Here is a 26,162-nt window from a genome sequence, read left to right as displayed (position 1 = left end):
AATAAGAATCAGGTTTAATCTTACCCAGAGAGAACACAGATTTATTTTTGATATATTTTATTATAATTACCTTACTATTACTAATAGTATATACTATAGAGATACTCTTATGTGGAGATTATTTTAAAATGGCATATTTTTATGCATATGGCATTTATAAATATATGGTAATTTGCTTTTTCATTTAATATTATGAACATTTGTTCTTGTCATTATTCTTCTAAAACATAGTTTCTCCAAATGATATTTCCTTATAAAAGTTATTAGTTTTTATAGAAAATGTAAGTAACAAATAAGAAAATAAAAACGATCCTAAATTATTTTTACCATTAAAATAATTACCCATAATAATTTTGAAGCATTCTAAACTTTTTCTTATTGAATTTAGATATATCTTTTTTATAAAAGTTACAATTTGTCAAAAATGTTTGCACATTATAATTAATGAAACTTTACATGTTACAAGTAATTCTGTGATTAAAATTCATGTACATAGTTTTATTCACATTTCCGATTATTTCTTTAGAAATTATTGGTTCTGAGGTTATAGTTTTAAAGCCCTTGACATATCAGACAAAAATAGCATCTTCTCTTTTTCTTGAGAGATAATACATAGCTCTAAAAGAAGTTGGAGGAGGCCACATTCTTTATATTGGAGATTGACCGCAGTGCTGTTTTCAAGATGCTTGGCATGGGATTAAATTATTAAGATCCTAGTATAGTAAAATCCTTCTTATAAATGAAACATTGTCTTTGTTGCAACAGTATTTTGGCAAGGGTTCAGTATAATTGCATAGTTTATTTTGAATTTACAAACCTCTAATACCTATGGAAAATAATGACTTAAGTCTAGACAAGATTCCATTGTATCTGCTTTCTGAGCCCAGTGTGGCAGAAACAGTGATGAGCCCGAAATCAAGTCAGAATTATTTATGTAGTCATTTCTTCTCCCAAGGTATTTGGTCTTCATAAGAGGACCTGAACGGAATTGTACCTGTAGATATTTGTCTCCACTTATCACTAGAGAGTTTGGTTTTATGGCATAGGCTTTTTTTTTTGACATTGTTTTTGGATATTATTCCTAATATAGGGTGATGGATTAGAATTCAAGAGACACTTCCTGAAGATTAAAGGGAAGCTGAGTGATGTTGTAAGCAGCCAGAAGATTTGGCTTCCTGCCACATGATAGATCCATTGGCTCTGGAATTCCTGGTGAATATAGTGCTGCTACGTTGACATTATTCTTCCTAGAGAAGATTATCCTATTCTGCAAACTGCAAACAATAGTCCCTAAAGAGTTGTCTTCCCTCCAGCCAAACATTTTCTAATTTTTTGTATGTTCTACACATAAATAATACCTATATTTTAATTGTAAATAAAACTTTGGGGAAGGGATGGATAGAATTTATTGGATATTTCTTCATCTCTGTTTATTGTCTAAATTTTAGACTCACCTGGTGGAAACCAAGCTTTGGGGATATATGAGTTTACCAGCTTGTATACTAACATAATGAAAGATGATACGCTTGTCCCATTTTTACCAAAACATTTAGCTTTATCCAAAAAGTACATATTGCTTCCACGTTGATTTAATTAAGTGGATGAATTAGTAAAAGCGGTCCTCGTGACTTTTGGACAGTAGATTTATCAGTCTAAAGTAAAGCCAACTTTAAAAAATATATCCCTAAGATTTGTACTCATATTTTGAAAAGGGCCTGACCAAGTATATTAACCCATTTTGAACTGTAATTATTAATTAAAATTGCAAGTAGGTATGGTTTTTTCTGATGTAGTTAATAAAATATAAATACAAAATATGGGCTGGTTTGTCTTTCAAGTAAAAGTTGAGCATAAACTCGTGCTTAACTATCTTTAAAATTATTGTTGCACATTTTAAATATTTTTCTATATTTTCTTTCATAATCATTTTAGTTCTTTATTACAGAAATAAATTGTTTTGAAAATGAATAGCTAACTCTGTGAACTTATTGGTGACTAGGCTTCTAGGTGGTAATGAATAAAAGAGGAGGGAAAAAAATAAAACAGTAATAGAAATAAATCTGATTCCTGGTTCTTTTATCTGTTAGATTTACCAAGACTTTGCTCTTCTAATAAAATTTATATTAACTTTTGAACATATTAGATTGAGACGGTGTATTCCTTTTCCTTGGTAATTTATAAAAATCCATCGATTATCTTAGTTTGAAGCCAAGGACATATGAAATTTTATGGTTAGAGTTTGTACATGTTGGTAAATTGTGCTACTGCACTATACCCATAGGAGGAATAAATTTTAAACAATAGGTGGCTCCTAAGAATTGAGCCAGTAAAATTCAAATATGAAGAAAGTTTGTTCTTGAGAATCATCAGCCAGCATCAGTAACTCTCAAAAACAAAGTAATCTCTGGATTTGACCTCTCCCTGAGCTCCAGACTTTTATAGCTACAGCCTACCTAACATTTCTGCTTTACTAGTGGTCATCTTATGACCTAAAACAATTTTTGGTCTCTTTCCTCCACCTTGTTCCTTTCTAGTTTCCCCCATCTCAGTAAATGTTACATTTAGCTTTTCAGTTGCTTAAGCAAGAACTCTAAAAATCATCCTTGACATATTTTCATATTCTACATTAATTACAGCAAATCCTATTCAATTCAACAAATAATATCCCACTTCACACGCCTACTAGTACCACTCTAGTTAAAGGCCCTCTTATCTTTTCATATTACTATTCCTCAACAGTTCAGAAAAGCAGAACGATCCTTCTAAAATGTGAATTGCGTATCCTTCCCCTGCTCTCAACTCGCATGGCTTTTCATCACACTTCAAACAAAATTCAAAAATTTCTCTAAGACCTACATGGCTTTATGAGATCTGTCCTTCAGCCACTTCAGCCTCATCTGCTATTCTACTTGTTCATCCTGCTTTAGCCACATTGGCTCTGCTGTTCTGCTCACACATAAGCACATGCTCAGCTTAAGTTCTTTCCATTTGCTGTTTCCTTTACCCAGAGTACTTTACTCCCAAATATTTGTGTGGTTTGTGCTTACTCTAAGTCTTTGCTTAAATATTACCCCTTTATGCTATTTTTCCTTGACTTACCTGAACTATTACCTCACCTCTGTCACTTTTATTTTTTGTAACACTTATTATCTGACATTATAGGTTATTTTTATTTATCTATTAAATGTCTGTTTTCCCCCCACGGGAATCTGTAATATATAAGCTCCTTAAGATCAGAGACCTTGTCCTGTTCTGTTCTGTCCTGTTTAGTTCTGTATTCCCAGTACCCAGAACAGTGTCTGATATATTAGAGCACACAATAAACAGTTGTTTAATGAAGAAATAGACACTCATTTGATCTTAACTACCCTCAGAATATATCCGGAAGCTCAATACTTCTCTCCATTTTTATTACTACCACTGTAGTTCAGCCTCCTTCATCTCCTCCCTGGATTTCTTTATAAAAATGAATGTCTCTCGCTTCTACTCTTGCCATTTCCCATCCCTTTCTTCCTCAAACAGTCTTTTCTTTACATAGATCTTAAGTTTTTTTTTTAAAGGTAAATTGTACTGTGACACTCCCTTACTTGAAAACCTCCCATGGCTTCCCATTGAATCAAGTATGGAATCTAAGTTCTTTGTTCTGACTGACCTGGCCCAGCCTGACTCAACCCTATGTCCTCTTTGCTCTCTGCACTGCAGGCAGAGTAGCCTTTCTGTTTATTGAGTAAGCTGAGGCTCATCCCCTTCCAGGCTTTGACACTTACAGCTTTCTCTGCCAGGAACCCCTTTTAATAGTTTGCATGGCTGATTTAGCATTCAACTCTGCCCGAATATTTCTACTTCCCTCAATCACTATCACATTATTCTGTTTTCTTCATAGGATTGGTCACTATCTGATATTTTATTGTCTGTCTCCCCCACCACAATGTAAATTTAGACTTTGTCATTCCTTTTCGCCCTTGTATATCCTGGATATAGAATAGTACCTAGAATACAGTAGATATTAAACATATGTTGAATAAATGAATGAATGTATTAATTAAATATCAGATGAGGAAAATGCCATACAACAGTGTAAAGATGATTAGATGGATAGTAAACTTTATAGGCTATTGGAATTTGTATAGACTAGTGAGAAAAGTTCAATTCAGATTTGGATAGACGAGCTCTGACATTTGTGATTATGTGAACATTAGTAATTGCCTCTATAAAGAGGCTGATGATAACCTTTTAGAGTAATTTTTAATCTTAAATGTGTTAGTGCAAATGAAGTATATTGTGTTACACAAAAAGGCATTAGATAAATGTAAGCTGCCATAATTTTTTTGTAGTGTTCATTATGCTATTGGGAGAAGGTATTTGCTCCCAATATTAAAGTAGTATCTACTTATCAATGAAAATGCAAGTATAGAGATGCGGGGAGAGGAATTTATAACAGCTAAAATTTTGATGGAAAGATCAGCCTATGCTGTGTGTACAGCATATGTGATAGTTGAGATAAATATAAATATATAAAATATCTGCAGTTTAACAAGCAATTGTAAAATTAGCTTCTGTTTAACCACAACTCGCTTGAAGAAAGATCATTTCCAAACCATCAGAAGCCTTCCTGTATATGTATCCCTTCCTAACCATAACCTATTCTTTTCCCCCAGAAATAATCACAAAATTTATTTTTGTAATAATCCTTTCTTTGGTTTTCTTTAGTTGTCTTAGCTATTTACGCATCTTTAAATGATATAGTTTAGTTTTGCCTGTTTTTGTCCTTTATATGAATGAAATTATGCTGTCATGTATTTTTGTGCAAGTTTCTTTATATTCATGATATTGCATGTATCTAATTCATTGATTTTAATTGCTATATAGGATGCTATTTATGAACATACCGCAAATATTTATTCATTCTCCTGCTAATGGATATTTGGGTTGTTTACAGTTCAATACTGTCATTAACAGTTCTGCTAAGAACATTCTTGTACATGTCCATGAGGCTCTCTAGGCCATAGAGAGGAGGGTACTACACCTAGGAGTGTCCTTGCTGGGTTTTAGGTTATGCGTATCTTAAACTTTCGTAGAAAAATAGCAAATTGGTTTCTAAAGTGATCGTACCAATTTATACTGCCCTGGTAAAGAGTAAGCAATTACTGGAAAAAACAGTTTGAGTGACCTACTAAAGTATAAGAATTTTCATGGCAGAATGAAAAATTTGTTGCTAATATTCCAAATTTTCACCTATATTTGATGTTATCAGTCTCATTTTTTGCCAAGTTGATGTGTAATATCTGTATGTTATTAATTTGCTTGTTCCTAAGTTTAAATGAGGTTGAGTGTCTTATGTCTGTTCCAGTCTTTTGCTCATTTTTCTATTGTTTTTTCTTTTTCTTAATGATTTCAGTTCTTCACATGTTCAGCATGCTAATTGTCAGTTACATGTGTTGCATGCATACTCTCCCATTCTGTTATCGTTTCACACTTCGTGGAAGTTTGTGATTTTGATGTAGTCCAATTAAGATCTTTCCTCTGGCTAACATGTTTTCCTTCTTTTTTAAGTACTCATCCCCTACTTCAAGATTATGAAAATTTTCTTCTATATTCTAAAAGTTTTATAGTTTTGGCTTTCACAGATTTACAATTTACCTGAAAATGGTTTTTGTGTATAATCTGAAAGGTCAAGTTTTATTTTTTTCCCCCCATATGACTATCTAATTTAGTACTGATTACTGAAAAGATTATCCTAGTCCTACTGTTCTTCATTGATATCCATTCGCTGTTTAGATTTTTTTCTTTTTACAGTACATTTGAATCAGAATCCAAATAAAGTCCCCACTAGCAATCGATTGATGTCTTTTAAGTTGCTTTTGGTCTGTAAATTCCCCCTTTATTCTCCTCGTCTCCGATGTTTTCCCCTTGCAGTTTATTGGTAAATGAATCCAGCTAGTTTACCCTATCATTTTCTTTAATCTGAATTTGCATCACTATGGTACAGTTTCACATGTTACCTCTAGCTTCTATTTCCTGTAAATACATATTTTGAGAATACTAGTCCTGTGTCAATTACGTGTACTACATATAAGCATTTAAAATAAAAAATTTCCCTCTACCACTTCATGCCACAAATTTTCGTGTTATATTTTTGTTATCTGACTTAAATATTTTTCTAATTCTTTATGACTTGCTTTTTGACCCATGGATTGTTTAGAATTGCATTTCTGAATTGCTTTTACTTAAAAACTTTTATTGAGATAATTTATATACATAAAATTTATCCTTTAACGTGTACCCTTCAACGGTTTTTAGTGTGTTCACAGTGTTGTGCAACCATTGCCACTATCTAATTCCAAAACATGAACATCACTCCAGAAAGAAACCTTTTTTCCCTCCCTGAGCCCCTGGGAAACACTAATCTATTATTTGTATGAATAGATGTGTTTATTCTGTTCATTTAATAGAATCGTATAATATGTGGCCTTTTGCGTTTGGCATCTTAATGTTTTCAAGATTCATCCATGTTGTAGCCTGTATTAGTGCTCCATTCCTGTTTATAGCTGAATAATATTTCATTGTATATGTAAAACACATTTTGTTTGTCTGTTCATTAGGTGATGGACATTTGTGTTTGAACAAAGGCTATCATGAAAAAGGCTGCTGTGAACATTATTGTACAGATTTTCGTGAACATTATTCATATATTTCGATTGTCTTGGGTATATATCTAGGAGTAGAGTTGCTGGGTGGTAATAGTTTTATGAATATTTTAAATTGATTTTTAGCTTAATTGTATTGTTATAAAACATACTTTGTATGGTTTCAGTATTTTGAAATTTGTCGAGTCTTGCATGGTGGTCCATAATACTCCACGTGTGCTTAAATATTCCATGTGTGCTTAAAAAGAATATGGTGTGTACAGTTGTTGGGTACAGACTTCTATATATATCTATGTAATCAACTCAGGTAATTGTGTTCAAATTTTCTATATCCTTTCTGCTTTTCCAATGAATTACTGAAGAAGTAAGTTAAAATCCACTGTGATTGTAGATTTGTGTGTTTCTCCTTGGGTTCTATTAAGTTTGCTTTATGTTATTTTAGGGCTGTATTCTTAGGTTGCATACAATTGTGAACTTGTCTTCTCAATGAATTAAACCATTTATTTATTTAGAATTGACCCTCTATAGATATAGTAATGCTTTTTAATAAAGCTCTATGCTTTTTTATTTGTTTCTTGTTTTCGTTTATTTTGTATGCTAATTTTAAAAAATAAAAATTAAATCATACAAATAAGTAAAGCCAGTAGCACAGGCTTCCTTTGCATGGCACCTTTGTTATCCTTTTAACTTCTAAATCATGTAAACTATAGCTCTTTTAATTATTTTTTTAACCTAGTCTGACAATCTTTGTCTTTAAACTGAAGCACTTATTCCATTTAAACTCAGTATAATTACTGACATATTTGGATTTATATCTACCATCTATTTTGATCCCATTGGATTTATATTCTTTTTTCCTTTGTTTTAGTCTTGCTTCATATTTTCTTTAAAACTCTTTTTATCTATTCCTCCTCTCCTAGTTTGACCTATATCTTCTACTTTTTTTTTGTTTTGTTTTGTTTTGAGGGGAACAGATTCTGTAGAATTTACAATATACATGCTTATCAAAGTCTGAAATTAATCCTTTGTACTCTTTCTGGACAATCAAAGGACTTTATACTTTTCTAGTTTATAAACTATATTATATATATTTAATATGTGTGTCTTTGTATGTAAATATGTCTTTATAAATGTTTTTTTAAAAGTTGGAAATCCTTTTGGGCGATCTGCTTAGAAGTTCCTACTACTTCACTTTTCCTCTTAGTTTTAACACAAAAGTTTGAGTGTGCTTCCTTTGTGCTCTAAGCGTACTCTGCACTTTCCCTGTATGGTAGACATGATGGTTGAATTTCCTGTAACCACTATTAATAAGATCTTAAGGAGTTTAAAATAACAACTGTTCAGACTCCAAATAAAGAATCATAAAACCCCAAGGGCAACCCAAATGGCATAGATGATAGAGGCTCTGTTCATCCCTCTGGCGACCAAATCAAAGTTGTGACAGAAACAAGGAGCAGCAGCAAGGAAAAATCGCCTGGGATCTTGATGAACAAGCCATACATCTATGGAGAACTCCAAGAAAGCGCCCTGCAACAGCAGAAGGTAGGACGGGGCAAGGACACGGGGCAACTCTCTAGCGGCTGAGTGAGACGGAGGCGTGGCGTCAGCAGCAGCAGCAGCAGAAGCCTCTTAAAGGTGCCGCATCCACAAGCGGATTTTCGCGGTGATGGATCTGCTTGCCCTGAGCACCAGTGCCAATTCGGCTGCACGCAGCAGGCACCAAGGACTTACAGAGAGACATTGTCAGAGTGAGGGCCTAAGTGAGACTTCCTCAGTACAGAAGTGCTGGCGATATCCATTGTTCCTTGTTGAACCCATCCCCCTCACAGCGTGCGGGCACAGCACTGCCATAGCTGTGATGTCATCAAACTGGATAACAGAAGTTGCTCCGCTCAATGGATTTCCTGAAACCCCGCGTCCCCCAACTTGCCGCCCAACGGAAGCCATATCCAGTTCTATCCTCAGCGAGTCAGGTGCTTCTTGCTGAGCAGCACCTAGACACACTGAAGGTGGCTGGCCTCGGTTTCTGGTGTTGCCTTTTGAGGCAACTATAAGCACAGCATCTGTAGATTGCTTGCTGAATCTGAACAGGTGGCCCCAGAAGGGCAGAGGCTTGGGCTAAATTTGGCCTGCAGCTGAACCCCTCTCAGGACTGTGCCACTGGACACCTACTTCACAAATCCACACTACTAAGACCGAGAGACTTAGGAGCTTTGCTTAGTTCATAGAAACAGACACAGAAAGGCAGCCAAAATGGAAAGACAAAGAAACAGAAACCATGTGAGAGAACAGAACAGAGATCCAGATATAATGGAGTCAAGTAATCTAACACATGCAGAGTTCAAAACACTGGCTATAGAGCACGGTCCGGTGGGGCGTGGGCCATGGTGCAGCTCCGGCCACGCTCATCCCGCACCCCCGCATCAGCGATGGTGGATGAGGGACAGCCCACCTCGGAGGAGGAGGCGGCGGAGCACAGCCTGTTGCTTAGGCAGCCCAGCAGTGGCACTGCCACTGAGCTGCTGGAGGAAGACGAAGAAGAGGATGATGACTTTGACAAGGAGGCCCCGGAGGAACTGACTTTCCCCAGTGCCCAGGCGGAAGCGAGAGAAGAGGAGCGGTGAGTTCGGGAGACGGAGCGCAGGGATAAAACACTTCTGAAGGAGCAGAGGAAGCGATGCGAGGAGCTGTTCATCCAACAAAAAGAAAGGAAACTCCTTCCAGACACTATTCTAGAGAAGTTAACTACAGCTTCACAGGCTAATAGCATAAAGAAATCACCAGGAAAATTAAAAGAAGTTAATTTGCAGAAGAAAAATGAAGAATGTGATAAAGGAAGTAACTCCAAGAAAGCTAAGGAAAAAGTACAAAAAGTACAGTCTATCAGTCAGAATAAAAGCTAATTGGCTCTAAGGCTAAAAGATCAAAATGTGAGAGATTCAAGGCAACAAGCAGCCAAAGCCTTCATACAAAATTATTTATACGGTCCGGGAACCAACAGAACTACTATAAATAAGTTCCTGTCTCTTGACAACAAGAGGTTACCAGTGAAAAAGGCTGTAGCCCAGTTTTTAAATAATGGTTGGGGAATCCAGAAAAAACAAAATGCCAAGAGGTTTAAAAGTAGATGGTCAGAAAGATGAAAACTTCCAAGAAGTAAATCAAAGCTAAATGAAGAATGAGAGCCTTGTATGTATAGAACTTATAGAAGATTAATTTGTTTAGAAATCTAATCACTTATAAATCAAAAAAAAAATCACTTGTTATAAAGATGCTCAATGAACTTTTGAGAAGTGTAGATAAATTCAGTGAGAACTTCAACAAAGAGATAAAAAACATAAAGATGGAAATGGAAATTATGAAAGGGAACCAATCTGAAATGAACACATGATCTGAGATGAGAAGTATATTAAATGGAATAAACAAAGAAATAAACAGTGAATAAAGAAAAGAATCAAATGCCCTATGTGGAAGATGGGAAAGCCAAGGACACTCAATAAGAATGCCAAGAGATAAGATGCCAAGACAATAAAAATAATTTAAGGAGCATATGGGACACTATTAAGGGTCCAAATATCCGTCTGATTGGCGTAACTGAAGAAAATCAAGATGTTGAACAGCTGTTTGAAGAAATAATGATGGAAAACTTCCCTGGTGAAAGAAATGGACATAAGACCCCAGGAAGCTCAGAGAATTCCAAAAATCAGGGATCCAAGACACATCGTAATTAAAATGCCAAAGGTTAAATACCAAAAAAAAAAAAAAAAAGAATATTAAAAGCAGCAAGAGAAAAACAGATAGTTACTTATAAGGGAAACCCCATAAGACTGGCAGCTGATTTCTCAAAAGAAACTATGTAGGACAGAAGGGCGTGGCAAAAAAAATACTCAACAGGATGGAGACTCAGGATCTACGACTAAGAATAATTTATCCAGCAAAGCTATCATTTAGAGTTGAAGGACAGATAAAGAGCTTCCCAGACAAAAATAAGCTGAAGGAATTTATCACCACCAAGCCCATATTACAGGAAATGTTGAAAGAACTTCTTTAAGAAGAAAAAACATGTATGAAAAACAGAAATAAAGAATGGTAACAACTACATTCCTATCAATAAGTACCTCAAACGGAAAAGAATTAAGTGTTCCAACTAAAAGAATGGATGAATGGAAAGGAAAACAAGACCCCTACGTGTCGCCTATAAGAGACTCACTTCAGATTAAAAGACAGACTAAAAAGGAAGGGGATGGAAAAACATATTGCTTTGATGGACCTAGAAGGTATTTAAGTCAAACAGAAAGATAAACACTATATGATTCACTTATATGCAGAATCTAAGGAATAAAAAGAACAAATTAATCAAAACAGGCTCACAAAGATTGTGGATAATTTGGTGACGGACAAAGAGGAAGGGAGTTTGGGGGACTGGGAGAATGGGGTGAAGGGTTAAAGAAGTACAAGTTAGTAGCTGATGGATGGTCATGGGGATGGGGAGCACGGCATAGGGAGTGCAATTAGCATTTATACATTGGCTAGGTGGAGGGTCGGAGGGGAGGGAGGGAGCTATTGGGGGGATAGGACCATTTTACGAACTATTTAGATGTCTAACCAATGTAATTAAAATGTTTTTTTAAATCATAAAATGCCCCCTCCCGTAAAATGTTTTAGATTCACATGTAGTTGTAAGAAATAATGCAGAGAGATCCTATGTATTCTTTACTAGTTTTCTACTAAGTGTAACATCTTGTAGAACAATATCATAACCACAATATTAACATTGATACGGTCAAAATAGAACCTTTCCATCACCACAAGAATCCCTCATGTGGCCCTTTTATAGCCTTGGTACTTCCCTCCCATCCTCTGGCAGTCACTATTCTCCATTTCTATAATTTTTTTATCATAACGATGTTATATAAATGGAATCGTATAGTATTTTAATCGTTTGAAATTGCTCTTTTTTCATTCATCATAATTCTCCGGAGATTTACCCAGGTTATTAATGATATATCAAGTTAATTACTTTTAATGATTGTTTATTCTAGGGTGTGGATGGACCTCAGTTTGTTTAACCTTTCACCTGCTGAAGGACATCTGGGTTATTTCTACTCCTTTTGGCTATTATGAATAAAGCTACTATAAGCATTCGTGTATTGGTTTTTGTGTGAACATAGTCTTCATTTCTCTGGGATAAATGCTCAGGAGGGCAGCTGCTGTGTCACATGGTAGTTTCACGTTTAGTTTTGGAGGAAATTTCCAAACTTTTCTAGAGTGGCTATACCATTTCTATTTCAACCATCAATATATGAGTACTTCAGTTTCTTCACACCCTTATCAGCATTTGGTGTTGTCACTATTTTTTATTTTAGCCGTTCTGTTTCATAGATGTGTAGTAATTCTCATTGTGATTTTAATTTGCATTTCTAGTGACTAGTGGCTAAACACTCTTGTGGCTAATGATGTTAAACATTTTTTCATGTGCTTATTTGCCATCTGTGTTTCTTTGGTGAAGTATTTTTTCATGTCTTTCATGTTCTGGTTGGATTTTTTATATTAGTTCTTTGTCAAATAAGTGGTTTGCAAATATTTTTTTCCCATTTTGTAGCTTTCCTTTTTATCCTCTTACAGGTCTAAAAATAGCAAAAGTTTTTTTATTTCAGTGAAGTCCAATTATTAATTTTTCCTCTTATGGATGATGTTGTGTCTGTTAGACAAAGAGTCTAATAATTCTTTGTCTAAACCTAGATCTTGAAGATTTTCTCCTATGTTATTTCTGAGAGTTTTACATTCTGAAGTCTTTCTTTTTACACTTATGACTGTGATGTAATTTTGAGTAAATTTTGTATAGATGTGAGCTTTAGGTTGAGTTTAATTTTTTGCCTCTGAATATCCCGTCGTTCTGCCATTTGTTGAAAAGGTTATCTTTTCTCCATTGAATTGTTTTTGCACTTTGATAAAAAATCAGTTGGGCATATTTGTAGGTTTGTTTCTGGGTTCTCTATTTTGTTCCACTGATGTATATATATCTATCTCTCCAATAATATCTGTCTTGATTATTATACCTATATAATATGAATTTCGGTAGATTGGTTCCTTCCACTTTGTCTTTTTCAAAATTGTTTTAGCCGTTCTAGTCCTTTGCCTTCTAATATAAATTTCAGAATAATATTCTCTGTATCTACAAAATATCTTCCTGGGTTTTATTTTTAATTGTGCTATAAATAAAATTTATCATTTTAACCATTTTTAAGTGTATAGTTCAGGGATAGTCAGTACATTCACATTGTATGATCATTACTATCATCCATTTCTAGAACTTTTTTACCTTCCCAAACTGAAGCTCTGTAACTATTAAACAATAACTCCCCATTTGCCTTCCTCCTCCCCAGCTCCTGGCACCCATCATTCTACTTTCTGCTTCTATGAATTTGAATAATTCCAGTCCCTCATAAAGCTAGAATCATACAATATTTATCCTTTGGTGTCTGTTTCATTTCACTTAGTTTTGTTTTCAAAGTTTATGTAACAAGCATCACATTTCATTCCTTTTTAAGGCTGTGTAATATTCCATCATATGTATATACCACATTTTGTTTATCCATTTATTCTGCAATGGAGGTTCGGATTGCTTCTACTTGTCTATTGTGAATAATGCTGCTATGGACATGGGTATGCAAATATCTATAGAGTTTCTACTTTTAATTCTTTTGGTTATATACCAAAGTGGAATTGCTGAGTCATATGGTAACTCTATTTTTAATTTTCTGGGGAACCATATTATTTGCCATAACGGCTGCACCATTTTACATTCTCACCACCTACTCATAATCTCTTGCCTAGATGTATGTTAGTCTGTAGTCCCCCTGCAACTTTCACAAGCAGTGCTCACTGCTTTCTGTTGTTTTTTTTTCCAGCCTAAGATCTGAGCTATTCTGCTTTTCCCTACCTGAGCTCTGGAGTTGATTGAAACAGAGCATTTCCTCCAGTAGCCTCCACATAGGTTAGAACGTTGCAGATAAGGTCTGCCCCATCTGGTGGGAAGCACTGTATTAGTAGTTGGACTGCTGCCACCTCCTGATTGTACCATGTGAAAAAGAGGATGCAGCAAGGCTAAATAGACACACCATGAAATTTCCTACCATTTGTAATATGGCTTTTTCTTGAATGGGTGTTCACTTGTTTGCTGTAGACTTTTAACTGTTTTCCAAAGCTCCTACTAATTTAGACAGTCTCTAATTGTTTTTTTTATGTTTCTGTGGGGAAAGGAAGGCCTGTTATATTGCTGACGTCACTCATCGCTGGGCTTTTGATTGGCATTCTATTAAACCTGGTCTATCAGTTTAGGAGGAATTGACATCTTTCCTATGGTGAGTCTTCCAATTCATGAACACCGTACGTCTTTTCATTTTTAAAAAAAAATCTTTGATTTCTCTCATTAGCATTGTGTAATTTTCAGCTTACATGGCCTATACGTATTTTGTTAGATTTATATCTAATTTTTTTTAGCCATTGGAAATGACACTATTTTTAGTTTTGATGTTTAAGTTTTCATTGCTAATGTAGAAATATAATTGATTTTTGTATGTCAGTATTGTATTCTATGACCTTGCTGAAATCTGAAATCACTAATTAGTTCTAGGAGTGTTTTTGAAGATGCCTTCAAATATTCTACATGGAGCATCATGTCATCTGCAAATAGGGACAGTTTCATTTTTTTTGATCTTTATGCATCTTCCTTTTTTGCTCTACTGCACTGACTGGAACTTCCAGCACGACATTAGACAAAATTGTTCCCAATCTTAGAGGGAAATCATTCAGTCTTTTGTAATTAAGGATGATGTTATCTGCAGGTTTTTGTTTTTGTTTTTGTTTATGTTTTTTTTTTAAGTTGAAGAAACTCTCCTCTGTTTCTGCTTTTCTGAGAGTTTAATATAAATGATTGTTGAATTTTGGTAAATACTTTTCTCTGTATGACTTGATACGATAAAGTTGTTTTCCTTTAGTCTACTAATATAATCGATTACGTTGATTTTCAAATCCTGAGCTAGCTTTGCCCTCACGGAATAAACTTCTTGATCATGGTGTATAATTTTTTTTTTTTCTGTTAAGGGTGGAAAGTTTTCAAGTGAGCAAACTAGCTAGGTCAGCTACAGGGAAGAAATATCTTTAGATATCAGAAGTTGTCCTACTTGCTTGTGTGTGGTTTAGGAAGTGTATTGTATAAAATATGTAGATGGCCAAGGTCTGCTTCTGTAATCCATTTACTTGTTAATTAAGGGTGTTGTTCCGGGCAAAGGTATGCTAACAGCCAACTTCCACTTCTAACTTCTACTTCTTGTAATCTGCTTATTCAAGGATGTAGCTGGAGGCTTTATAAGCTGCCTCCTCTGGAAGCTCAGGGCTGATCTCTTCTAACCCTGGGTGGTAGAGAGTCAGTCGCCGGCCGGCTAATAAAGGCTCATAATTAATCTCAATTGGCTCCGTGGGTCTCAGAATTGTTCGCGCCATAACATTACATATTACTGAATTCTATTCAATAATATTTTATTCAGGATTTTTTTGTCTGTAATCACAAGTAGTTTGTGGTTTTGTTACCAGAGAGTGGGATTCTCCTCTTGGTGCGTTGTCTTGATGTCTTGAACAAAGAATTGAGCAAGACACCGAAATACAGCAGAAAAGAATAGCTTTGTTAGAAGGGAAAGTAAAGCAACAGTACAATCCCAGATATGGAAGCAGGCCCGAGCAAGAGAAGAGTGCTCCAAGGGCTCAAGGGCTCAAGGGGACAATAACAAAGTCTTTGGGTTTTTTTATCCCTATTTGTTGTGGGTAGTTACTTAGAGGAGTGAGCCTCTAAGAAAATTATCTTGATTGACAACTAAGATTGACAGGACTCAGTGACTCATGGTTTGCTTTCTGCGCTTGTTCATTCCCAGAATTCAGTCAATTATAATATTAATGAACTTCCGGGCACGCGCATCATATTATAATGATTTTATAATGAGGCTCAGGTGAATTGAAGGTCATTGGGGTCTTCATTGTGCAGGTGCGAATGACTGGCTGAACCAGGAACCAAATTTTCTGCTTTCTTGTTTCCTTGTACGAGTTACTTTTAGCCCCAAAGATTCCCTCTGGCTTGCTTAATTGTGGGCAGACTAGGCGGACACTTTCTAGTATAGGATAACTTCAGTGTCTTTGCAGGCAGACCTAAAACCCCCTAACTTTTCTGCCTAACCTTTTTCTAAGAGCCATGAACCCCCTTTTTATTAGTATAGGTGTTGAGAGACGGGAGGTCACTTCTGTATCTGCTTCTTGCTTCTGGTCCCTGCCTGTTGGGGTTTCATGGAGGTCTTTTCCTCTCTGCTTTAGTCAGGACAAGGTCTTGGATATTCTGCTGAAATGTCACCTCTGTCTCTAGACAAAGAAAAAGATCCAAACATGTTATTTGAGTCATATCTATTTATGTTTCTATCATTAATTTGCTTATCAATTGAGGAAGGGAAAACAGGCTTGGTTAATATATTTCATAAAAGAAAGAAAAAAGCTTGGGTTAAAAGTTCTCCTCCCCCTCTCCGTCTCTAAGTTTCCTGTTTTCGCCTAAAGCCATTCAGGGGCCAAGGAGAATGCTGAGTTTCAATGATCCTTATCAATAGTCAGAGGACCCGAGTCACCAGTTTCAAGATAATTATCTAGGTTTGAGGGAGAAAGTCGTTCTCCAAAGAAAGGAGGAAAGAAAAGACTTAAAAAGATTAAGAAATTTGCAAACGATGGCAGTATCATTTTCTTTTTTCTTTCTTTCTTTCTTTCTTTTTTTTTTTTTGTAGTCTTTGTCTGGTTTTGGTATCAGTGTAACATTAGTTTCTTAAAATCAGTTGGGAAGTGTGTCCTCTATGTCTGTTTTCTGGAAGAGATTGTGTAGAATTGGTGTTACTGTTTTTAAAAATATTTGGTAGACTTTTCCAGTGAAACCATCACAACCTGGAGATTTCTTTTGGGGGAGTTTTTTAGGTTATAAATTCAATATCCTTAATAGTTATAAAACTATTTAAATTATCCATTTCATAATGAGCATGTTGTCATAGTTTGTGTTTTACAGGGAATTGGCTTATTGAACTAAGTTGTCAAGTTGATGTGTGTAGAGTTGTTTGTAATATTCCCTTAGTATATTTGATGTCTTCAGGGTCTCTAGTGATACCCATTTCATTTAGATACCGATATCTCTTTTTTTCTTGTCAGTCTTACTAGAGGTTTGCCAGTTTTAATTGATCTTTTCAAAGGACCAGCTCTTTGCTTTATTGATTTTCTCTATATTTGTTTTCAGTTTTATTGATTTTTGCTTTTATCTTTATTACTTACTTATTTCTGCTTTGGGTTTATTTTGCTTTTCATTTTTCTAGGTTCTTAAGGATGGGAACTTAAATAATTTATTTGAGCCTTTATTTTCTAAACTGTGTTTATTGCTATAAAATTCCCTCTCAGCACTGCATTAGGTGTTTCCCACAAATTTTGATATGTTGTGTTTTCCTTTTCATTCGGTTTAATGTATTTTTTATTTCCTTTGATATTTTTTGACCTATGGTTTATTTAGAGATATGTCCTTTAATTTCCATGTATATGGATATTTTCCTGATATCTTTCTGTTACTGATTTCTATTTTGATTCTATTATGTTTGGAGAACACTATATATGATTTTGATGATTTATTTGTTTGTTCGCTTGAGAAATTTTGTGAATTTATTTGAGCCAAACTGATGACAATTGCCGGGAAGCAAAATCTCAACGGATTGCTCTGGAGATTGGCAGTTTTGCAGCTTATTTTATACATTAGAATTAACAAAGGCATAAAGCGGGTTACATGGAATCCATTGATGGTAGATTAAGGAGGTGAGAGAAAACAAAGCAAGGAAATCTCTGGGATTAGATAATAAATAAAATGCAGAAAGACACATACTTCTTTAATAATCAACACAACACAGAGAAATGGTATGTGGAGAATAAGATAACTATGAGAGATTCTGTAGTCTCCTGCTCAAGTGCTGTGCAAGTGTCCTGAGGGATCTCGAAAAGGAGATTACTCTGAGGATTCAAGGGTATGTTATCTTAGATGCAAAAAGACAAGACTATAGACTCGCTTAAGGTAAAGATTGAGCCGGGTCGAGGTGATTGATGCTAGACTGGCAAATTCCCTGAGTCAGGAAAGGGGAGCTCAGGCCCTGTACTGAGAGGGATAAGGGTTCTTTGCTGAGCTCAAGAAAGAATTCAAACACCTGCCAAAGTTAGTCAAAAGAAAAGTTTATTAAAGAGAAAAAGCAAAGACAAGGAGAGAAAGCGAAGACCAAAAGCCAAGACAAGAGACAAAAAGCCCTTAGTGTTGGGGAATCCAGATTGTATATCATTCTTAGTTTCTGTGAATTAGTAAAGATTTTGTTTACCACCTCCTCCCCCCTTTTAATTTAAATGAACATACAGGGAGAAAGGATGAGTATATAGCATGAAAAGGTACAACTATGTAGTGTGAAAGGCCTGCTGGCAATCCCAGTCTTTGATCTGTAAGTTCCCCATGATTTTAGCCATAGGGAATGAATGATTTTATTTTGCGTAGGGCACCACTTAAAAACTCTATTTTTCTGTTTTCCCTTCACCATGTGGGGAAATGGTTTGTTAGCAATCTCCACAGAAATCTTTCTTAGTTCTGCATGTTTTCTCATGGTCTGGCTGTAAGCATATTGCAGTCTCGATATAGCTTGATTTAACATTTAGTTCTCTTCCCTCCTCCCTACATTAAAGGAAGCTACAGGCTTAGGACATGGCTACCCACTATGACCCCCTCTTAATGAGCAATTTTTATGTTCAGGCCGTCCTATGTGGTTACCTTCGATCTCTGAGTTTCTAAGGCCTACTGTGCAGGCCTCCCCTGCAGATTGCTTGTCAGATTTTGTGTGTGATCCCTTTTTTGTCCACAATAACCCCTTTTAGTCACAAATCAATCCAAAGGATGCATCTGTGACCAATTTCTTGGTTGGATGATGTGGTCCCATGGTGCTAGGAAGGTTCATTCCTAGGAAGTCTGTGTCGGTATTTGTCTTGCTGAAATGGTGAACCACTGGAGATGGGGCAGACTAACATTGGATAGAAGTCAAGGCTGAATTTTTCTCAAAAGGGAAAGGCAGGTCACTGAGAAGCGGTCAGGTCTTACGGACCTTCATTAAGGAAATAAACACTCTGGATAATTTCTAACCTGCAAGCCATCATGATCCAAGTTTTTCTGTCTGTCTCACTTTTCTGTATTTTGCATCTAGCATAACATTTATTTACAGTTTGAGGGCACAACCATATACCTCTTTGGTTTTCACAGTCTGACCATGAGATGAGTTTCCATTTACTGGTGGTGGTGGTGGTGGTGGTGGTGGTGGTGGTGTAGTTGTTGTTATGCCCATATGTCTCCCAATGGAAGCACTCAAGTGTCATTCATTATTAATCTGATTCCTGCTACTTGTGCAATTAGAACTGTAACTCTAAGGTTTAATTAGGGCCAAGGCTGGAAGAACACAATGGTGTAAATCACAATTACCATCGAAAAATTTTCAGAAGTCAGGACGACAGTAAGAGGTTTACAAATAAATTTTCTGTGCCTCAGCAACCCTTATAGAGGGCTATTTTTTTTTCCATAGCCACTCGATCATCCATCAGAATGGACAGTTAGTAGTCTTTGATGAGTTACAGGGTACGCACATTACGATAATTGGGTTCTAACGTTATTCATACATAAAATTTCTCAGTATTCCTTTTTATTTTATTGTTGAAGTATGTTTTATGACCTATGATATTGTCTGTCTTGTGTTTTCCATGGGCACTTGAAAAGATTGTATAAACTGTTGTTGGGGTGTTATATCAATGTTGATAGATCTTCTTAGTTTATGATATTTTGACTTCTATATCTTTGCTGATTTTTTCTTGTTTGTATTTGTTGTTTATTGCTGCTGTAACAAATCACCACAGACCGAGTGACTTAAAACAACACAAAATTATTTATACTTCTATAAGTCAGAAGTCTGACATGTCTTAGTGGTTTGAGATAAAGGTATTGGCTGGCCTGTGTTTTTTTCTGGAGACCTTTCCTTGTGTTTTCCAGCTTCTATGGGTTGCCCACAGTCCTTGGCTCATAATCCCCTTTCTCTAACTTCAAAGCCAACAACAGAGGTGAAAACACCTAGAAGAATATAACATTGATACAAGGTGACAGGGATTATTATAGTATTTCCACCTTCCCCTCTATGCTGAGATGAGTCAGTAACATTGTGTATATGAAAATGATTTAAGCATTATGACCTGCTATACGTTTATATAGCAAATAAAAAGGAGTCATTTATTATAATTAATAAGAGTAGACTCTGGAAGACTAAAAACTCTCAAGAGCCAAGAAAGGGTGAGTTTGGACACCATGATAAGTAGAAGGGGGTGGGGCTTTTTATAGGGATGGAGAGGTAGGAAGAGAGAAAGACTCTGATGTTTTTTAAGCTCGTAAAAGATTAATGCCGACTTTGTATTTCTCTTTGTGGTCTCTGCCCAAAATGTATCCATTTTAACTGGTGGATAGAGCACTTGACTTTGGATCAGCTAAAAATGCATCCATTTTAATGTGTGGCGTGGAAGGGTACCCAGGCTGACCCTGCAACTGGTTGACAGGAAAAGAAGTCTGTCTGAAGTCTATATTCTTTAACCATGTGGAATTTATTGAAAAAGAAAAGAATATTGAGAGATGGGTTTGAGGGACAGAGAAATATGGGTAATAGGGTATGGATAGGAGAGAAAAGATATTTGAGCATCCTCTCTGACACTCAGGCAGAAGCACATGTGATTAGTTGTTGACTGGAAAAGAAACTAAATATAAATTAAGCCCAGTAGGTTGATGGAGGATTTTTACTGCCTCAGTCAGAACCAGAAGCAAGGGCACAGGCTTCTAGATCTTGTTGCAGAAAGATTGATTCCGACAGCATATAATTTGCATCCTGGTTCCATGGGAGAAGAGGTTCATAGATGGGCACATGTTCTCACACCCCTGAACCATGAATTGGAGTTTTCCACCTGAAAGAAGCAGAGACAGATTGTAGTGAGCGGCAGGCTTCCTCTTCTAACCTTAGCCTTCATCCCATGTACCCCAGTGTCCCCATGCAAGCATGACCAAGACCTCCAATTTATATATTCCTCCTCCCTTTCCCTTTCTATCTGCCTTTTCTGGGCCCTTTCCCCCATCAGTTGCCCCCTCCCTCTAGCAAGGCATCAGACAAACCACAGGCAGTGTGGTTCATGGGATGGAAGTAACTAAGATCCCTTATTTTAGGGATGAGGAACGAATGGAAGGGTAGAGAAGTGTGGAGATAAGATGGGTCTGACAATCTGTGGACACAGACTGGTAGACAATTGTTTATTCATTTATTTAATATTTACTAAATGCCTACTCTATACTGGGCATTGTGCTAAGTGCCAAGACTATATAGCCATGAACAAGAAGACAGACACAGTCTTGAGCTTACTGTCAATGTCTCAATGGCTCAAGGGACAATTCATATTTCTTTAATAAGAGACAGCTAGTCTCCTTGCCTCCTTTTAAGACATCACAGGCCTGCTGGGAATGGTTTCTATCTCTCCATCAGTAGCTGGAATTCTACACTTAATTCTTGATAAGGTTTCCAATCTCCAAGTTTCTGGGAACCACAGCTTGATCTCTCCTCAGGCCCCTGCCCCCACTCCCCCCCCACCCCTGCTCCCCATCAGTACTCAAGTTGGTTATGTTCTCTTACGAAGATCGCCTCCTGAAGTCCCCACATACCTTCAAAGATCTTCTTTAACATGCACTGCTGGGTATTCTGAGTGGAGCAGACACTCTCTCCACGAAGACATTTTCCTTTATCGTTCATGTAAGAGCATACGTGGCAATTCAATGCTGGGCCTGAAAATGTAAGATAAGCCAGATGAAATTCCCTTGTGGACCAGGTGTGTAGCCTGAGTCACACATCTGGGGAGAGAAGATGGGCAACAAGTAGCCTGGATACAACACATTTCATTTATCAGTTCTTGGGGATCTGAGGGCCCTGTGTCTGATAGAGCATATTCTCTCTTTTGTACCAGAGGGAATTCCTTCCTTCTTACTGCTTCCTCTGTGATGTTCATTGCTGATGAATCCCAAATTTATCTCTTTAATGCTGACTTTTACTCCAATTCATATCCCCATTGACATCTTGGACATTTATAATTAGATGCCCTCTGCCATGTCTAACTCAATAGGAGCAAAGAAAAACTTATTACATGACTAGCTCCTTTTTCTACTCCCCACCATACTCTCCCTCACGAGCACAAACACTTGGAGTAAAATTTGGCTGATAAGCTATATTAGAAGGCTTTAATGTTGCGAACCCTGTGAAGAGTCTGTATCATTCTCCAGTTTCAAAATGACCTGCAATAAGGTCAATTTGTCACCAAAGGCACTCTCTTTGAAATGCTTCCCTATTGTTTCTTTTACTATCTCCACTGCCAATTCCCTAGTTAAGGAAGTATAAGTGAAAAGAATACGGTCTTTGGAGTCAGACTTAAGTTTGAATCCAAGATTTGCTACTCTGTTTTTGGCTTCTCATCTGAAAATTTGGAATACTACTACTTAAACAATGGGGTCAAATGGGAAGTATTTATATCTGGGTAATAACTTGAGGCATCAAACCTTGGATCTTGTTTTCCTTCCTTGAAAAACCCCTTTTTACTAAGAGCCAAAGAATTGTAGTTGTCTTGGGAACTTATTTCTGGATCTAAAAGACAAAGTCTTTATGCTTTACTTTCCATTTTCAAACATAAATAAGAGCTACCAGCTCCAGAGCAAGATATCTTGTTTACAGGGTTTACAAAGCATTCTAACACAGTTAAAAACCAACTTAGCATAAAGGTCTTGAAGGTATCTTCCAGGAGCCCCTTCCAGGGGAGCCCTGGGCATTTGTAGTCATAATTTCTTATGTAGGGTGAAGCCGGAGGGACTGCTGGAGTTTTGTATTTCTGTTATTTTTCTTAAAGAGGGCCTTCCAAATTGTTTAGCCTTCAAGACCCCACAAAACCTGGGTCCTGCCTCCTGGTGTTATTGCAAATTAAGCTATTTGGGAGAGCCATTTGTGAAGTGCTTGCGAACTATTCTTTCTTCTACAGCCTTTCCTTAAAATTGGGTTTTTTTGACATGTTGCCTACTTCCCACCAGAAGTCAAGAGCTGGCACCCATCCAAATGTGGCTCACCTGAAAATGTGCTTGCAGCTGGACTGCCTGAAGGCTGTTCACCCGCTGGCTTTTCAACTGAGGCCTGTTCATCTGTAGCCTGTTCACCTGCAGCCTGTTCATTCAAAGTCTGTTCACTGGAAGCCTTTTCACCTGAAGGCTGTTCACCTGAAGGCTGTTCATTCAAAGCCTTTTCACTGGAAGGCTGTTCACCAGCCGGCTGTTCAGAAGGCTGTTCGGCGGAAGGCTGTTCAGAAGGCTGTTCAGCAGAAGGCTGTTCACTGGAAGGCTTTTCACTCGAAGACTGTTCACCTGAAGATTCTCCAGAAGTGTGCTCACTTGCATCATGCTCACCTGCAGTGTGCTCACCTGCAGCATGCTCACTTGCAGCAGTGTGCTCATCTGAACCCTGGTCACCTGAAGCATGCTCGCCCGGAGCACGTCCAGCTGAAGCGTGCGCACTTAAGATGTTCTTGCCTGAAGAAGTCTCATATAAAGCCTCACTGTCTGAAGGGTTTGCAAGTGACAAGTGCTCACCTGAAAACTGCTGAACTGAAGCTTGATCATCTATAATGCCAGGAGACTCATCAGGCTGACCTGATGCTCCTGTGATGGAGAAGGAACAGAAGAGAGACTGTGAAGGTGAGAGAAAGTATGTCCAAGGTAAAGACTACTTTTCTATAGAGTAAGGCTTACGTTATGGGATTCTTAAGTTTCCTGTGGGACTAGATCAGGCACGTGAAGATACTTCAGATGTTGGAGGAAGTCAGCTAATTACCTAAGAGACCGTGAAGGATAGCGGTATTGATGAAATACATAGAGACCACCTCTGGGATTAAAGGGAAAATTTTTAAGATCCACAATACTAATACACTGGGGGCCCATTTACCCATGCACCAAAAGCACCTGAAGGGAAATTGATGGCCCTCCCTTACAAAGCCAGCATCAGGAAGTCAATGTATCATCACCCATGTAATCAGAGGTCCACCACCAGCCCTCCCTCCAGACTCTCTATGGGTGAAAGGCAAGAAGAATAGAAATACAAGAGGGAGAGGGAAAGCAAGTTGTCTCAATAGCTGAGTAATGCTAGCTGAAATTGAGGGTGGAAGATTTTAAACTTTAGACAGGATAAGTTTTAAACCGGAAATGACAAATATCTAACGGTCTCACAAAATTATCAGGAGGAATTAAGACACCTTTATTTGGCAATTTCAAGTTCTTTCCCATGCTCAATCCCCAGTCCTTGTGGGCTGGGAATTCAAAGCAAAGTTGCTATCAATTTTCAAGATTAAAATATTGTTTGCTTATATATCTCTGAATTGAGATTCCTTGTGACATAACATTTACACTCACTTCAAGGAGTTGTCATAAGTATTCAATAAGATAAATTGTGAAGTGCCTAGTCCATTACCTAAGTGCTCAATTAATTTTAGATTTCTCTCCTCCCTACCTTACACTGGGAATTACAAAACTCTTAGCTGGTCATTCTCTTCTGGCTAGTCTCTTCGTTTTTACTCCATCTTATTAACGACTGTCAAATATTCCTTAAGTATGACTTTTATTTTATTGAATGTAGCACCAGAGAATCTGATTATTATGCTTAAATTCAGCTGAGTCACCTAGAGGAAGGCGAATAAACTACAACTGTTATTACTCCTAGCCAAAAGCTGAGAATAATAAGATCTTTGAGACTGAGGTAGCCTAAGGCCCCAAAGTACTCTAGCTCTGTTGAGTTCTGCCATATACATGTTTTCTTTCTGTGATTTGTAGTCCTTATACTCTATGACTTTGAACAACTACGATTAGAATATGTTGATAAAGGAAAGGGAAGACTTAGGAAGGTATCTAGGAGGTTTTTATTTTGTAAAAGTTGTTACAGAAATATTTCTGCTTGACTGATTCTTAACAGTTGACAGAAGCTTTAATAAAGAGATTTCTGAAAGGAAGCTTGAAAGTACACTAATTTCTTAGTCATTCCTATAGTTTGGCACTGCTTTACCATGTGGCTGGCACATATTGCCTTCTGGTAGCTATGTATCTGTTTCTGAGTTAACCTTGGAAAATTCAAGAAAGCCAGACAAAATATCTGAGAACCAGCATTACAGAAAACACTGTCATTTAACCATCAGCTCAGAGCTCACGGCCTCTCTCTTCTGTTACATAGCTCACCGTGAGTGGGGGCCGTGAAAGAGGAAATGCAGACATCTGGAAGGACAGAAACATAGCCATGAAGGAGAGGTGTGTAAGGTCTCCGGCCGAAAGCCCTGCTGTGTTCTGAGCTGGCTTTCTGGGTACATTACATTCTCATCTCTTTATGCCTTTCCTTGCCACATTAACTACATAGGATCTCTGGCTCACTGGAACAAGCCTCCATTGACTTCCACAGAAGCCCTAGACCTATCTTGTCATCTCACAGAGCATCAGGCACAAATGTTGAGTGGCCGAAAGAAGTAGGAACAGGCCTGTGCCAAGCTAGTGGGCTCCTCTGACAGTCGAGTCACAATTAGGAGGAATCAACTAGATCAGGGGCTCGGAGTTGAACTCTGTTTAGCAGTTCCTGATTCTGAGTCAGATTGGTTTGGGTAACTAAGACACTGGTCTTCTTCAAGGACTATAACAACTTAAAGAGGCCTCTTGGCTAAGGTAAAGGACTCACCTCTGGCAGATCCAAGCAGATAAAGACTCATTAGTAAGAGAAACTTCATCTGGATTTTGAGAAAGAGGGTACCCTGGTGTGGGGCACCCAGGAGCCGTGAAGAAAAACTGTGAGCAGAAGCTCCCAACGCTGAGTCACAACTTCTGGGATTCTAGAACCTCAGGAACAACCCATGTTTGCTCACAATGGGTTGTGCTCTGAGGTTCTCATATAAGCGGTCAGGCAGTTGGCCCTCCAACAACCCATGTCAAACTGCACCAGTGCAGGCTATGTGTTTGCCAGGTGCAAGGTGATAGGTTGGAGCTCTCTGCCCTATCTTAAAAAAGAAAAAATCTTATTACCAAAATAACATATACTCTTTGTAATAAATTTTAAAGCTATCGACTCAAAGTATTCATGACAGTGAGTTGTGACTGGCTGTTTATTTTCTGTTTGGCTCTCTAAATCAGCCCTTTTGTGACCCTGTACCCCAGAAGGCTGACCCTCTATTGATTTGATCACTTAAGTGCTGGTTGGGTTTGGCTTCAGATTGGGTTTAGCCAGCGGAAGACTGGAGGTGGGGGGTGGGCTGGATAGACACACACATGCACTCGCGCACACACACACAACGCAC

General features: G+C 37.3%; 2 protein-coding genes and 1 pseudogene across 2 annotated transcripts in view; 2 read left to right on the top strand and 1 right to left on the bottom strand.

The window, feature by feature from the left end:
- CHEK1 (checkpoint kinase 1) overlaps positions 1-5,840 on the top strand; it is a 36,874-nt gene extending 31,034 nt beyond the window's left edge. The window contains exon 13 of the mRNA XM_006915206.3: positions 1,091-5,840. Within this exon, the coding sequence (XP_006915268.1) occupies positions 1,091-1,186 (96 nt within the window). The 3' untranslated portion in view covers positions 1,187-5,840. The remainder of the gene's footprint in view (positions 1-1,090) is intronic.
- A 3,191-nt stretch (positions 5,841-9,031) lies between these two features.
- On the top strand, positions 9,032-9,805 carry LOC102895669 (annotated as a pseudogene).
- Positions 9,806-20,371: 10,566 nt separating this feature from the next.
- On the bottom strand, positions 20,372-25,580 carry ACRV1 (acrosomal vesicle protein 1). Its single transcript, XM_025049191.1, has 4 exons — positions 25,550-25,580; positions 22,915-23,499; positions 21,472-21,591; positions 20,372-20,726 (listed from the first exon to the last, which is right to left on the bottom strand). The coding sequence occupies exons 1-4, from the start codon at positions 25,578-25,580 to the stop codon at positions 20,602-20,604; spliced, it is 861 nt and encodes a 286-aa protein (XP_024904959.1). The 3' UTR covers positions 20,372-20,601.
- Between the last annotated feature and the right edge of the window lie 582 nt (positions 25,581-26,162).

Source organism: Pteropus alecto, unplaced genomic scaffold (genome assembly GCF_000325575.1).
Source record: "Pteropus alecto unplaced genomic scaffold, ASM32557v1 scaffold135, whole genome shotgun sequence".
NCBI lineage: Eukaryota > Metazoa > Chordata > Mammalia > Chiroptera > Pteropodidae > Pteropus > Pteropus alecto.
The sequence above is the reverse complement of the archived record's forward strand: the minus strand, read 5'-3'. Positions and strand labels throughout refer to the sequence as shown.

Excerpts from the sequence above, each read along its gene's own strand:
- ACRV1 (XM_025049191.1), bottom strand. The coding sequence starts at position 25,580 with ATGAGTCTTTATCTGCTTGGATCTGCCAGAG. Across the intron at positions 23,500-25,549 it reads TCTGCTTGGATCTGCCAGAG|GAGCATCAGGTCAGCCTGAT; the intron begins GTGAGTCCTTTA and ends TCTCCATCACAG. Across the intron at positions 21,592-22,914 it reads AGCTGCAAGCACATTTTCAG|GCCCAGCATTGAATTGCCAC; the intron begins GTGAGCCACATT and ends TTACATTTTCAG.